This window comes from Elephantulus edwardii, unplaced genomic scaffold (assembly GCF_000299155.1).
Source record: "Elephantulus edwardii isolate Elephantulus edwardi_28Jun2011 unplaced genomic scaffold, EleEdw1.0 scaffold00032, whole genome shotgun sequence".
Taxonomy (NCBI): Eukaryota; Metazoa; Chordata; class Mammalia; order Macroscelidea; family Macroscelididae; genus Elephantulus; species Elephantulus edwardii.
In genome coordinates, this window is record NW_006399782.1 from 5,539,102 (window position 1) to 5,554,215 (window position 15,114).

Here is a 15,114-nt window from a genome sequence, read left to right on the forward strand (position 1 = left end):
GGGCGGGGAGAAAAGTTTAACAACGAATGAATGGAATTCCAAAATCTCTGTAGATGTTCATTGAAATTTAAAAAACAAAAAACAAACAAACAAAAAAAACACCCCACCATAAGGAGGAGCAATATCCAAGCCCTAGCACCCTCAGCTGCTGATACACATTCAGATTGTCCAAAACAAAAAGGAGGAAGGTGTGCTGTGGTGTTCCTTGAGCCACTGTAAGTACAGTCTTATCCTAGCTCCTGACTGCATTCTTGCTTTTCCAGACTTGTTTTCTCTTCTGGATTATGAATTTAGAATGTGTATGAAGGATTGTTGGCACATTCCAATAAAAATTCTTATAAATGGCCTTCGACACCTCTCTTTGTACACATGCACCTGTTTACACCAGCATGTGTACTTGCACACGTACACACACACACACACACACACACACACACACACACACACAGATTATGATCGGAATCTCTTCCTCTGGTGGATCCTCTAATATTGACCCAGATTATAGGACTCTCTTCACCCCACCCACCTTCCTCAGTAGAGCTGTTTTCTTATGTGCTCAGTCCCTGAGTTATAGTGGCATATAAACAAGTTCTTTTTAAATTTTCTGAATTAGTCATTTTCCTAACACCCTTTAAAATTTACAGTTCAGTAAATACTCAGATTCACACTGGATCTTACATCAGCCTGGGATTTCTCACCATCCACACTTTATGACCTACATATAGCCAACTTTGCATGGTCACATGGGGATAGCTAGAGCAGATATCACATCGCTTACTGCTCGCTTGTTACCATGTTCTCAGGCTGCTGACGCAGCCCTCAGTGTGTGTGCTCAGGACTACACAGCAGTGCTGCTTTCCTCCTCAAGTCTATCCCCCCTTTAATGAGGCCCTGCTTTATGCTGAAGTAAAAACAATGTTTCTATTAGCTCTCTTAGAGCTTCATATAGAGAATAAAGATGAGAAGCTCATATAAGATTGTCAATCACATCTAGAAAATAACTGAATGCTTGCTATTGTAAGTAACAGAGTTACACTTCTGTAAAATCACAGCCTCTGAAATCTATATGGAGTACAGGTCTACTTAAGTCCCTGTGCAGGTAACATGAGTTGGAATCACCTTGACAGCAACTGGCCAGTTTGAATTTTTCCCCCCCAGCTAGGATTATTTCTAACTCATCAGTGTGGCCTGTTACATTGTACCTATTACAGTGTCTGGCACTATTATGTGCTTTCACATATTTATTGCATAAATGAATGGTCCTGGCAGAGGTATGAAAAGAAGATGTCAGAGTATCAGTGGGTTGGGGGACAGATAAAGGCTGTTTTAGAAATGAAGTTTATAAATCCAGAGGACTCCTGCATGGTTACCAAGTATGGACATCGAAGGGAGATAGTTCACTGTGACCCACAGGGTCACTGTCCACAAGATCCAGCGGAGGTGTTCACTCCACCACAAGTGACTAATACAGGAATGGAAAGAGTCGCCATAAGAGCACGCCCCAGAAAGGAGGGTTTGAGATTTCATTCCATGATTTTGTGTATGTGTGCTATTTCTAAATACCTGAAAACATAATTATCCAGCCATTACACTTAACAAAATCCTCTCTCATTTTGTTGCGTGCTTACAGATACAGAAAACTTTTCAATTATCTCTCCAAATGGAATGGAAGCCATGGTACATATAATCAAAATGTCACCATTATTTGCCATGGAAAGTATTTTATGTGATTTTCCTTATGAAGGTTTGCTTTCATAATGATTAGTTTTAGCTTAGGTTCATATGGAAATGAATTAGCATTTTCTCTGTATAATGTCTGGTAGTTGAAAAGAGAAGGAAATTCATACATGACCTAATATTTGCCACAGTTAATCACTCTGATGGATAATCCCCTTGTAGCAAGTGGACTAAGAGCAACTGTATGTCCTGGATTTTAATGATCTTAGGGTAGTGGTCCCAGGAGAAAAGCATATGGAAAGTGTTAGAAAAAGAACAATGGACAGTAGTAAAGTGATGGGGGTTCTAATCTTTGATAACCCAAGGGAACTCATATAATCTCTTTTGTCTCAATTTTCTTATCCATACAATATGATAATGACATCTATCCTATCCATGTAATAGGTTTCTCATGTCAAAGGAATAGGTAAAAGGGCTTAGAAAAATGTAGAATGCTATAAAAATGCAAAACAGTGAGAGACAAGCATTAGGACATTATGATATCCTTTTAAAGGATGTGTTCCTTGTCCTGACCCCTGTGTATTTGGAGTCTTGTATTTGGATTCTGAAGTTTACTTCAGTTAAAAAAATGGTCCCATTTCTTAATGATCTGGCACTTCAGAGATAACTACTTTGCTAATAACCTGTACACCATAATGGATGGATATAATATGTAATACAGATATTTTAATGGGGCCTTTGCAGTTGTGATAGCTCAACCTAATGTAGTGGTTCTCAAAGTGCTGTCCTGAAATACAAGTCCTAGACCAAATGAATCCTGAACCCTGGAGGCAGGCCCCAGCAATCTGTTCTAAGAAGTCCTCCAAACTATGTTCACGCACTCAAGATTGAAGTCCTTTAGTTCCAAGGAGAAAAGTGAAAAGTTTTGGTTGGGTGCTGAGATATGCTGCTGAGAACTTTTTCTAAAGGAGGCAGGGAAGGGGATGGGACTTTTCAAATCACACTATATAGTCGACTCTTCAGAGCTGGGCCCAGAGTGACACATTAACAAGTGCTATTTGTGCTTTCAAGGGGAAATGTGTTCACCAATACCTTCTCATTGACGTCTTTCCCCCGACACCCCATTTAGAAATGTCTATGTCTGACCCTCTCCATCTCCCTTTCAGGTTCTTTTCTTCATTGCATTTATCACCTTCCAGTATGATGTGTTATTTATGAGTTTGTTTTGTTTACTGTCTGCCTTCACTAAGAGAATGTAAGCCTCATGAGGGAAGTCTGCCTACTGCTGTGTCTCCAGCTCTAAGAAATGTGTCTGTCACCTAGCAGCCACTCAAAGCATGCTTGTTGAATCAATGGGTGAATGAGTCTGAGATGAGAAAATACTGGAGTCAAATGAAAGCACTGCCGTGTGTGTGAGCATCCTCACCACGCAGCAATGCCATGACACTGAAGTCTTGCCGCTCTCTAATCCTGCTGTCGGCTCCAAGATAATTCTGCACACAAAGTTTTGGTGAATGCTGTCCACATGGGTTCAGTGCCCTGTACTGTTTGACTACTGTTGCAAAATGTGCTCCCTAGCTTTTCCTAGGAATATGATAGTCTCATCTGTCCCTAATTTCCTATACGATCTTAGGCAAACAAACTTATCATTTCTGGTTCTGAATTTCATCTGGTGATGTTAGTGATCCCCCAAGATTCTTCCTGGTGCAATTCATGTGTCACTTGATTCATGTCTGGCTCTTTTACTAGATAGTAAGCTCTCTAAGAACAGGGACTGAGTTTAATCACCCTTGTCTCCTTACCACCTGGGTCATAATTCCTAGCACCTTGAGGCACTGTGTAACTGTTTAATGCATTCACAAATCCCTAAGAAAGCCAAATAGTTATCTTGGCCTCATCATCCTGCCCTCTACTCATGTGGCCACGGGCAGTGACGCACCTGGCCTGGCAGTGTGCTCTGAACATCACATGAGGAACAAGACACAGCCCTGTGTGCCCCAAAGGCCTGGGACATCAGCCTGATGGTCAGAAAAAGAGCATGAGGTGGGAATCAGAGTACTGAATCTGAACCACAGGGCTACCATTTTCTAGCTGTGTCTTTGTACATGTTACCAGTTTCCCTGAGCTTCAGTCTTTTCATTGGAAAGTACTGTCTACCTCTTGGGATAGGATGGAGTTTAAAATAGGGCATGTATCTAAGAGCCTTCCCAGGAGCTGGTATAAGAAAGATTCCCCACTAAACTGAAGTTCTTCCTGGTTCTAACCTTCTCATCTTCCTATGAAGTCTTATGTGAGTTGTCTAATGATCCCTCCTTTCTCTAAAAGAGTTTGCTTTCGTTTAGTCCTGGCAAACAGATGTTCTTCCCTGGTTACCAAGAAAAGAAATAAAGATTGGAGTCAAATGTGTTTCTTAAATATTTCTCCTTTGCTTCCAGTTGGTCTAATAAGATTTGCAACTTGCTATGCACTGATATGAAAGGGTATCATTTTGAACAAGGGATTAATACGGGACCATGTGGAGATCTGCTAGTGCACAGACCAAGTCTGCCCCTTGCCTGTCTCTCTTCGCCTGCGTTGGAGTCTCTCTCTACGTTGCTCCTCCATGCCCTCCCTGCTAGAGTGGATTCGAAACCCTGTTCCTGCTTCCTCTGCCTCCCCCATGCCACGTTCACGGCCTACATAGGATATTTCTTTTGGAAAACAAATGCTGCTGGACAACCAGAAGACCAAATTGCTGTGGTTGCTAGGATTCTCGTCAGTGACTGTAACTGGAGAGGGCCTGCCAGCAGCCAGCCACACTCATTCCATCAGTCCCCAGCCAGCTTCTGGAGAGCGTGGTGGGGCGGATCCATGACAAGACATGAAGGGCCTCGGGTCTCAACAGAAAAATCTTTATAAATCACTGTATATCAAGAGCCTGCTTTAGAATAATTTTATTAGAACACATTCAAGAAAGTGACATACGGGGGGGAAAAAAAAGACAGCAGCAATTCTCAGTCATGCAAATGCCCATGTTAAGTTTCTCCATTGGATTTAAGTTCAAGTACAAAGACAGTCCTTTCCTGAGCCAGGTACAATTCCAAAGAATAACATTTATTTATTCATTTATTTTTTTAATCGAGAGCTTGTTTCCTCTGCAAAGTTCAGAACACTGAACAAGTCACATCCTCACAATAAGATTGTGAGATACATGTAAACGTGTAAACTTTCAGAATTTTATACAAGCCCCTGCCCCGCCCTCCCCAAAACCCAGCCAGGGAAGTAAGCACAATTCGGGGACCTCTTAGAAACTGGGTTTGGTCTATTGAAAATAAAGCAGCAGGCTTTAAAAAAAAGTTAGAAAATGAATTTATGTATGAAATGGAATCATCTCTGCCTTGGTCTTGGGTTTCCATGAAGTCTGTTCAAAGGGGTTTGGGTTCTCCCTTGAATGTTTTGGAAGCTGGAGGACCTTTTTTTTTTCCAGTTTGTTTTAAACTTTTTATTATGAAAAATTCCAAACATATACAAAATTGGAGAGAACGGTGGAATAAATGCCTGTGTACACATCATCTACATTCATGATTATTGACATATGGCTAGTCTTATTTGTTTGTTTCTGCCCCTGTTTCCCACCACCCTCACCAATGGGATAATTCTTTGAAGGACTAGGAACTGGGGGAAGCGTGATCTTTGAACTCAGAGGCCTGGGACCCAGGTTAGGGAGAAGGTGACAAAATGTAGTTAGGTTGAAGCAAACAGTGAATTTTTGGGGAATTGATTGCTTCTGGTGTTTGAGAAAGGCTACAGCTATCCTCATCTTGTCTGCTGTAAACCATCCCTCTTTCTTCTCCCCTCTTCTGCATGATGCAGGGAGGCACGCAGATTAGCAGGACGGTTTTATCCAGATCAAGGGCCACTGACAACAGAAATACTTAGGCTGGAGAACAACTCCAGAGACAACTGTGTTTCTCTAATTAAGCTACCCGTTCATGATGTAGACATGTGGGGCAGTGAGGACCTGGGGTACCTGGTGTTCAGATTAGGAGCTGGGAAAGTGCATTGGGCCTTGGGGCCTCTCACGGGTCCCTACTGTCCCACCATTTTAAACTTTGGAGAGAAGCTCAGCAACACTGAATTGCACCCAGTAGAGAGGCAGAGAGGAGTCTGGAGGGGTGAGCCCATGACCCAGGGGGGCAGATTTGACTCGGAACAGGTTGCCCTCTGAGCAAAGGCTGCACCCCACACCAGCCCTGACAGAGCAGTCTCAAGAGAGGTGGGTGATGGGAGTCCGGGTGGGAGGTCCCAGCGGCGGCACGGCTAACCCGGTGAGCTGCAGGGACAAGTCCCAGGCTGCGCGCTAAACGTAAGTGGAGAAAGGATCTCCAGGTCCCAGGTGCCACCGAGGAGCAAGGTTGCCATCCTGTTAAGAAAAGGGCCGGGACTCTGTGATTTGCATATGACTTTGCAATAATCTGCATGAGATCCCAATGCTCTTTATAAAAAACAGTTAAAACATCAGTGCAACCTACTGAATTTCTAGCAACTCAATGTACAACGTACAACCTGGCAAACAACCAACCATTTTCTTTAGAAGAGGATTTGGAGAAAGCAGGGGGTTATGCAGGACATCTCTTTGTCTGAAGGTTTAGTAGAAGCCAACCAGGTCCAGGGATAAGGACGGCTAAGATAAGGATTGCTGATTGACCATTTTCTTTCATTTTGAGAGAGAACTCAGTTCCATATACTTGTACTTGCATTAGTCCCTATAAACCAGCCCTACACACTGGCTTCTCAATGTTCCAGATATATAAAGAAGAGTAGAGCCAGGAGTAAGATGAACAAGGATGCATTAAATTTGAGGTTGTAGTGGCAATGATTATTAGTATTTCTTTCATACTGTTTCTGGGCTCTTGTGTGTCAGAAGTGTGAAGGTGGCACAGGCTAGGACAGGGTTCAGATAGGTTGTTCATGGGGTCACCATGAGTTGTACTCTACATGATGGCACCTAACAACAACAGCTGTTGCTTATTTCTTGTTTCAGTTCATTTAGGGTTCTTATGCTCCACTAAGTCTTGCTGTAATAGTCATTCAACTGAGAAAAACGCAATCACTTATGTAGTAGATCCTTCGTAGTAATGGTTTTTACATGAACGATTTCGAGTGTTTACAGGGCCCATGATAGGTGGCAACATGTATTTTTCCAAAGGAGTAGGCTTGATTCATGCAGTATGTAAGGAGTAAGTCTGGGAGGGATTATTGAGTAAGAGAAGGTGAGAAAATGTGCCACACTAGGGACTCCATTTTATAATTTAGGTGGTTTAAATCGTCTTTCTGGGGCCATCTGAAGTAATGAAATAAATGTTTCTTTAAGAAAACTGGTTCTCTGAAGAGTTCAATTTGTATTGCTTTTGGAGGAAGTGAAATATTTGAAAAAGCAATGGCTCTTAGCTAAGAGGAAATTTCAGATGAACAGGGCTTTGAACCAGTTCTTTCCAAGAGCATGGACCAGCATTTGTAAATGTGGGTGAACTGGAACACTAGCCAGAAAGGGGAGAAGAGGTTGATAGGTGGCTGCCTGGCTAGAAAGTTTATCTCCCTCTTAGAAAGCAATGGTAGCATAAGCTGTGCTTAGCAATGAAATATCTTGTGCAGCACAGTTGGAAATATCCATGCCCTACTCAAAGGAGAAAACAACTTGAGGCTACTTCAATTAAGAAAGCTAAGGAGCCAGGCAAAAAAATTCATTTAATGAAATAAAACACTTCGGTATCACAAAGGAATGACAGTTACCTTGAACTGTGAGGAAGGTAGGGGAAATTTAATACTGAGAAAGATTTTTGAAGAAAATCAGGAGTGGTATGCACGTAATTGTGGCGTAACTCATGATGAAGGTGTTGTATACCTACTGAGCTCTCCTTGAGCAAAGCAAAAGAAACTAAAGAATTTTAAATTGTCTTTTTCTTTCCATAATGTCATGTTAACTGGGGGGTGTTATCAGCTGTCCTGATTAGCTAGTTCCCCAAGTCATAATTCACTGTCATTACCAGTCTGATTAATGGATGTGCTAGAAAGTTTGTAGAATTTACTTTAGCGACAGAGCTGAAAAATAAATGACTAATTTAGCATTCTGCTCTTTATCTGGTTATTAAAATTCAGAAAAGGAGGACAATTTTAAAAACAAAATTATTTTGTTGTAATTATGATAGCTAATTATACGGAGGAAATATTAACTGTTTACCATGTGCCAGGCAAAGTGCTGAATCTTTCACATGCATTTTTCACATAATCTGTACCCCAACTTGGTAGGGTAGGTAACACTATTATCTTTATGTTGCAGGATTAAGCACTGAGAGGTCCCTGCCCAGGATCTCACAAGTAGGAAGTGGGAGGGTGAGGTCAGAACCATGGTTCATTTGATGCCAAGGCTGCTCTTAACCACCATATATGGTCTCTTGTAGACAAAAATCTCAAACTCATTGCCATCAAGTCAGAATAGACTCCTAGTTGACCCTCAAGTGGATTTTCAGAGGCTATAAATCACCTGGGAGGAGACTGCCCATCTTTTTCACTTAGGACAGGTGGGATTTGAACTAACTAACTTTGGGATAACAGTGCAACTCCTGACCTTCTAGATTGCAAGAGCTCTTTGTAAAGGGGCATTAATTTGCTAAAGGATACTTTTTACCTTTATGGATTCCAGAGGTTTTAGACAACATCCCTCAAACATTTTAAGACATCACCTTCTGCTTAAGAACCTAACTTGAAGTGTTTTGGGGTCTATATTTGTAGTTATATATTTTTTTTCCACAGAAAATATCTTCTCTTTCTCTAAAACATCTCAAGCTGTGATTGTCTCTAGATGCCTGTATATCTGTCTGATGATGATGTGATCTGTGAGGAACCTAAGAAACAAACCCACTACGATCAACTTACATGTTTTTAAAACCCATAGAAAACACATAGCACTTTTGTAGTGGTAAAGCATGTTTTACATAGCCCGGTTGTTACCTTGAAAGAGTAGTTAACACAAAGGCATTGCTCTAACTTTCCAAATAATAGTTGGTTTGTTGTTTGGTTTTTTTTAAATGTGGCTTGGACAAGGACTTGGGGGGAAAGTGTAAAAAGATCCCCTTAAATTATTTTTGAAATGTTAATAATGTATATTATTTGGAAAAGATCTTCCAGCTTGGAATTCACATATACATTCCAAATCCCATTAGACTATACCTTTGAAATTCCAATTCAGCTTTAAAATTCTGTATCTTTACACAAATAATATATACTTGCTATACAGGTGTGCAAGCCATGCCACCTCCTCGAGCACTCGTTTCACTCTGTACTTTATGTCACATTTATAGGTATGGTGTATCTAAAAATAGAGTATTTGTCTAGTAATTTTAAAGGTCACTTGTAGTGAAACCCTTAGCCTAGAGTCCATTTCTATGTCCCAATCACTTTGGTATTAGGACAATTGAAATGTGCAACATTTTAACTTTGTTTTTATACATTGTACAGAGACACTAGGTCTTTGGAAATTTCTGTAAAGGGAAAGAATCAATGAGATACACTTAATTAGAAGAGTTAGTTTTATTATTCAGACTTGTCTAACATTCCTTCTCTTGGGAGGAGGTAAGAAGCCATGTTAAGATTACCGTTATCAGCCCTGTGTTCAAGTATATATTTATTCATATAAACACCTTATCTCTTTGTAGACTCTGTTCTAATTCTCATCTAAGACATACATGAGCTCTGGTGACCTAGTTGTGCTGCTGGTTTGAATTCATCAGCTGCTCCACTGAAGAAAGATGAACAGTCTCTTCCTATGCAATTTACAGCCTCAGAAAACCTTAAGGGTCAGCTGTGGGCTTGTTCCAACTCAATGACATGCAATGACAACAATATATACATATCAACTCAACAACTCGACTCAGTGCCATGAGTCAGAACCAACTCACAGTTGACCCTTTATTGGGTTTCTGGGTCTGTAATTTGCAGGGGAGAAGTCACTGATGGATTTGAACGACCAGAGAGATATTGCCTTTGGGCTAGCTGCTAACTCTCCACACCAGAGTCCTTGTCATAATGCAGGACACTCATACTATGGACACCCTGACCTACAGGAAGACGTGCTGCAGTCACTGGGTTCACAAAAGACAATGCTGGGATCTAGCGGTAGAGAAAAAGCTACAAATGGGTAAATTATTTACTTTATGATAGACTTACGCCTTTTTCTTTTGCACACAAATTCAAGGCAGCTGGTTTGCAATTTAGTTAATCTACAGTTGACTTTATGTTCCTAATGCACCTGATGATTGGGACTCTAGGGAGGCAAAGAGGAGCTGAACCACAAGTGCCATGACTGAGACAGAAAACAGCCTTCTCTAGCTTCCTGCCTTGCTCAGCCCTATGCCAGACACAGAAGACAGTGAGGGATGACACACACAACTTGTAGAACACAGAACATTCTTGCGCTTGAAAATTCAGGGAGGTTTCACTCAGCTGCTCTGAAGGGGGGCAAAGGGTGGAATGTCAGAAGGTATACCATTTGGGCCCAGATATTACTTTGTGGATCAACGATCTGCTTTCTTTAATGGACTTGGAGGTGAAGGTAAGTGTGCAGTTGGGCATCTTCTGATTTAGACCAAATTTCAGCTCTACTACTTTCTTGTAATGTGACCTCGGCCAAACTGTTTAAGCTCTTTGAGTGACATTTTCCTCATCTGTAAAATGAGGGTAGTAATACTTACCTTGAAGAGTTGTAAAGACTGAGTGAGGGAGGAGACATCAAATGCCAGGCCCACGTTAGGCGTTAAAAAAAAATAAAAGCACTTGTCACAACCGCTGTTTGTGCTGTGAATGGCTTCCCTGAGGCACCTTTTGTGTTTTTTTTCAGTTGTCCCCTTCACCTATCCAACAGCATCACCACATAGGAGAGATTTTGCCCTTGGTATGGACCTTAAATGCTCTCCTTGTTCCTCCACTACATACAAGGGACTCTTGAAATATCTTATTAATTGGTTTAAGAGAGCCTTTATCCAGCTTGGATTTCAAACCAGAGCCCAAGTTGGAGTTTTTTCCTTGATGTAGCCATCAGACTTTAAGACACAGAAATAATGGAGGGGAAAAATATCAAATAATGCATAAAGAAAATACACAAAGACCATGAGATATATTTTCAAGATTTGATTTTGTTGGGACTTCTAATTTGTTCTTTCCTGCTTTTCCTACTCTGCTTGAAGGCTTTGCTTTTGTCATTGGATGCCTATGGTTGTGTGGCATCTTGACTCCCTAGCCTCGCCATCCTGACTCAAGTCTGTGAGAGGGTCACTGGCTAGTCGAGTAGGGAGAACTGATGCACAGCTAAGCTTGTTACTTCCTCCTGTGTGACAGGCCTGGTCTTCCCACCTCCAGACTACTATCCTCATGAAGGGAGATCAGCTACAGAATAGACTAAATCTCCCTTTCTCTTTCCTCCCTCTCTTCTCTCTTTCTTTATGTGTGTGTTCAGTGAGCCCTCTGAGGGAACTATGGAACCAGGTGTGTGGGAAAAATGCCTTGAAAATACTTGTTTCGTGTAGCCTCCCTCATCAAATTTAGAAAAATTAAAAATTGCTTTTTAAAAAAATAAATGTTCCTTTTGTCCTTAGACTGTGGGAAAGTGAGGGGTGTGAGGGGATGAGCTATGCTTTGACCAAACCATGCCTTGCCTCCTATTTGAAGTCCTGTTAATTGTGCTATTGTTGTTATGCACCTTTGAGTTGCAACCTACCCATAGCCGACCTTCTGGTGGGTTTTCAGAGGCAGAGACAAGGGGAGGAGACTGCCCATCTTTCTCCCACAGAGCAGGTGCTGAATTCGAGCTCTATGCCTCTGTGGTGGCAGAGCAGTTCCTTACCACTGAGCCACCAGAACTCCCTTGCTAACTGCAGTAGCAGCTGCTTTCTTGATCGGGGCTTTCTGAGCACTCCTTACTTTTTTCTGTCTCACGCTGAGTAGCTCTGGATTTCCTCTTTCTGGGATCACAGGGGTTAAACCAAACTCGAAACATGCCTGCTTTTTCTCTTTCCCACTGCAAATCTCTTCATCAATTTGAAAACTTAAACTCATTGCTGTTGACTCAGAACTGACTCACTGCTGGTCTTCCATTGGGTTTGGGAGGCTGTAAATCACATGAGAAGAGACTGCCCACCTTTCTTGTGCATAGTAGCTGGTGGATTTGAACTGCAGGAGAGCTGTGGGCTCTGGGTCCGTAGCTCAATTCCCTATGGACTATGCCACCAGGGGTCCCTATCAACTTGAAAATGTCCCTCTCCTTTTCTACACCTCTCTAGACAACTGAGTTTTAGGGGAAACCCTGACAAACTCATCCCTTTTGCTTCCCAACACACTTTGGATTTCCATTCTCTCTCTTCCCACTCAAGGCTCAAGAGCTTCTGAACCAAATAGAGAGGTCAGTTCCTCAGCTCCAGCTCTGGCTCATCCTGCAAGCTGTCAGATTCACTCTGGCCCTTTCTCTCATCTTGAGATGCTGGGAAGTAGACTTTGCCCCCTACTAGGCCCCTGCTTATCCTCTGAACCTTGGTTCTCACAGAATGGACCTCACAGCCATCTCTGGGAATCTTGGCCCTTCCTGCTCTTTCAAAAATAACATCTATTAGGGAGTTGGGTATTTTTTAAATATATTATTAGGTTTTGTTATTAGTAAAAGTAATGTCTTAATCTAAAGACTTTGGAAAAAGTCATCATTCAGAAAGAACTACTGCTTATGTTTTGGTATATTTCCTTCACACGTACATATGTGCATATGTATACAGACAGACATAATTATATATGATATGCGTACATATATAATAGGTATGTCTATGTGTCTACAAGGAGCACCGGTGCTGCAATGACTGAGTGTTCCGCTGCTCACTGAAACATCAGCAGTCTGAACTCGCCAGCAGCTCCGTGGGGGAAAGCTGTAGCAGTCCGCTCCATAAAGGCTGCGGGTTGATCTACTCTGCTGTAGGCTTGCTCTGATCTGAAATGACTCAAATGCAGTGGGTTTGGGACAAGTGCCCACGCAAGCACAAACAGATGCATACACATATCAACACACTTGTTTTTTTAATGTTTAACAGAAAAATTAGCCTTTCTTATCGAAAGGGAAAATGAAGAGCCTCAAAGAGGAGCGAGAGGAAAGCAACTTCCTGCTGCAGTTTAGGTGGGCCCTTCATCTGCGTAGACACGGCCGGGAGCTCTCAGAGCTCATGACTGAGACTTGTCCTGCCATCAGCTGAAGGCCCTGAGAAAACACTTAAGCTATCCTTGCCTACCAAATCATGCAGATGAATACTCCCTGGCGAATATATGGGACTTACATTCAGAGACAAGGATAAATTCATGAATAGGCACAAAATGTATAATGTGTATATATATATGCATATATATACACACATACATATATATATTCATATATACACACATATATACATTGTTCAACACATTGTTTTTTGTGCTCTTTATGAAAAGCTTTTTCTATCTCTGTGTGCTGTAGGCACCACAAGGCATCATGCACTAGTCTTATTTTCATGGATCTCATTACTCAGTTACAGTTAAGCACTAACTCATGGGAAACAATTAACCAGCTGGACAAAGACACGGTCTAACGCAGTGCTCAGGCATGGGGCTCTGGTAGTCATGCTGCTAAGGAAGGTCTTCCCAACACTCCTTCTCAACTCAGAAATGTATCTATCAATGCTGTTGTTGATTGCCTTGGAGTTGAGCATGACTCATAGCAACTCTATGAACAAAAGGCCTGAAGCCCCTCTACAACTATCAACACTTACCAAAGTTCACAGAGTTTCCAGGGGCATCTTGTTTAGGAAGTGGATGCCACTCCTGCTTCCAAACCTGTCACAGTATGTTATTGTTGTTATGTGCCACTGAGTCGCCTGTGATGTATAGCGACCCTATTTACAGCAGCTCTGAACCCTTCCCGTCCTGAGCCAGTCTCACTAATTCTGACACACCAACCCCCATCACTTCAGTTACTGTATCAATCTATCTCATCCGGGGTCTCCCTCTCCTGCACTGTCTGTCCACCCTTTGGAGTATGATGTCCTTCTCCAAGGACCTATCTCTCTTGGCCACATGCCCCAAGTAATCAATACTGAAGAATAATCCTGGAGACACGGTGATGAGTGGGCAGACAAGGGAGTGTACGATTTGTGAGATCATTATAGTGTCATGGAGGTCATGGCACAAACATTGGAATACATTTGCTAGAGCAGAGCTTTACAGACAGCAGGGGCCCAGGGGAGGGGAAGGACCAGGAGGAAGGAAGGTGCGGCTCAGAAGGTGCTGGAAATGTTATTGAGGTTTTAGGGGACACATTTCTCCTCTGAAGCTTCCAAGTAAAGACTTTATATCTTACAGAAAAAGAGAAACCAGACTAAGTAATGTCCAACTAATGCAATGAAAAATTGTGTGAGGAAGAGGATAGAGTCAGAAGAGGAGTCTCGGATAGCTTTGATGTAAAGCTGTTGAGGGAACATTAGAAATGGAGCCAACTGAGTTTCACTTTAATTTAGCTGAGTGCAGTGAGTCAGTCATCTAAGTGCCCATATGTCATACAAAGAAATGTGGTGCTGGGTCCCAAAGCGACAGGCAAGAGATAGAAAAACAGAACTATCAACTCATTGCTGAGTGTGCAGTTTATGTTAAACAATGTGACAAATGCAAAGAAGTACACATGCATCTCCTGGAGGTTAAAGAAGAACACCTGATTTTCTATCATTGGCCAATGTCACCGTAGATATCAAAGAAGCAGAGAGAAGAATATGGAGCAATTCCATTAAGAAGGCTTGGCTCAGGCTGCACCAAAGAGGGGTTCAGACGTGACTCGGCAAAGTTCACTGGAGAAGGAAGCAGAAAATGAAAGCCTGACCTGGGTAGTGGACATTCAGTCATCATTATTTACTGAGTGACTGATGCATTTGTAAAGACAGAAACATCAATGGGACCACGATGTGACTGGTAAGGAACTCATGCTCCTTATGTGGAAGAAAGACATACATATAACTAATTATATTATTTGAAAAGTGCGATTAGGCTAAAACATCTGAAATTGTTAGTAGTCAGTCTTTTTGGATCTATACAAAATCACAATTTCATATGATCAAATTAGGTAGATTTATTTAAAGTGGTCATCAGGGAGAACAAGTAAAGTTCTCTAAAGTATTGTGTACAGGAAGGAAGGAACACTGTATAAAAGTCTTGGACTTGAGTCTATAATTCATGACTATAAATAAACTACTGAAGGCTTTAATGGGTGACTGAGATGATAAAAGAAACCTACAGTGTCCCTTTTCAGCAGGAAGTAGCTAAGAGAATACGCTGTCCCTTTTTCCTTATGAATCAGGGTGAAGTCTCTCTCAGGGAAGAGTGATAGGGAATGGCAAAGGACACACT

General features: G+C 41.8%; 1 protein-coding gene across 2 annotated transcripts in view; it reads right to left on the reverse strand.

Moving 5' to 3' along the window:
* The window catches only part of KALRN (kalirin, RhoGEF kinase), a 797,511-nt gene that overhangs the window by 226,939 nt on the left and 555,458 nt on the right, over positions 1-15,114 (reverse strand). The window contains exon 34 of one of the 2 annotated variants that reach the window (XM_006884215.1): positions 4,595-6,079. The exons of the other annotated variant lie outside the window; for it this stretch is intronic. Within the exon in view, the coding sequence (XP_006884277.1) occupies positions 6,017-6,079 (63 nt within the window). The 3' untranslated portion in view covers positions 4,595-6,016. Of the gene's footprint in view, positions 1-4,594; positions 6,080-15,114 lie in introns of those variants that run through there. 2 annotated transcript variants of the gene reach the window in all.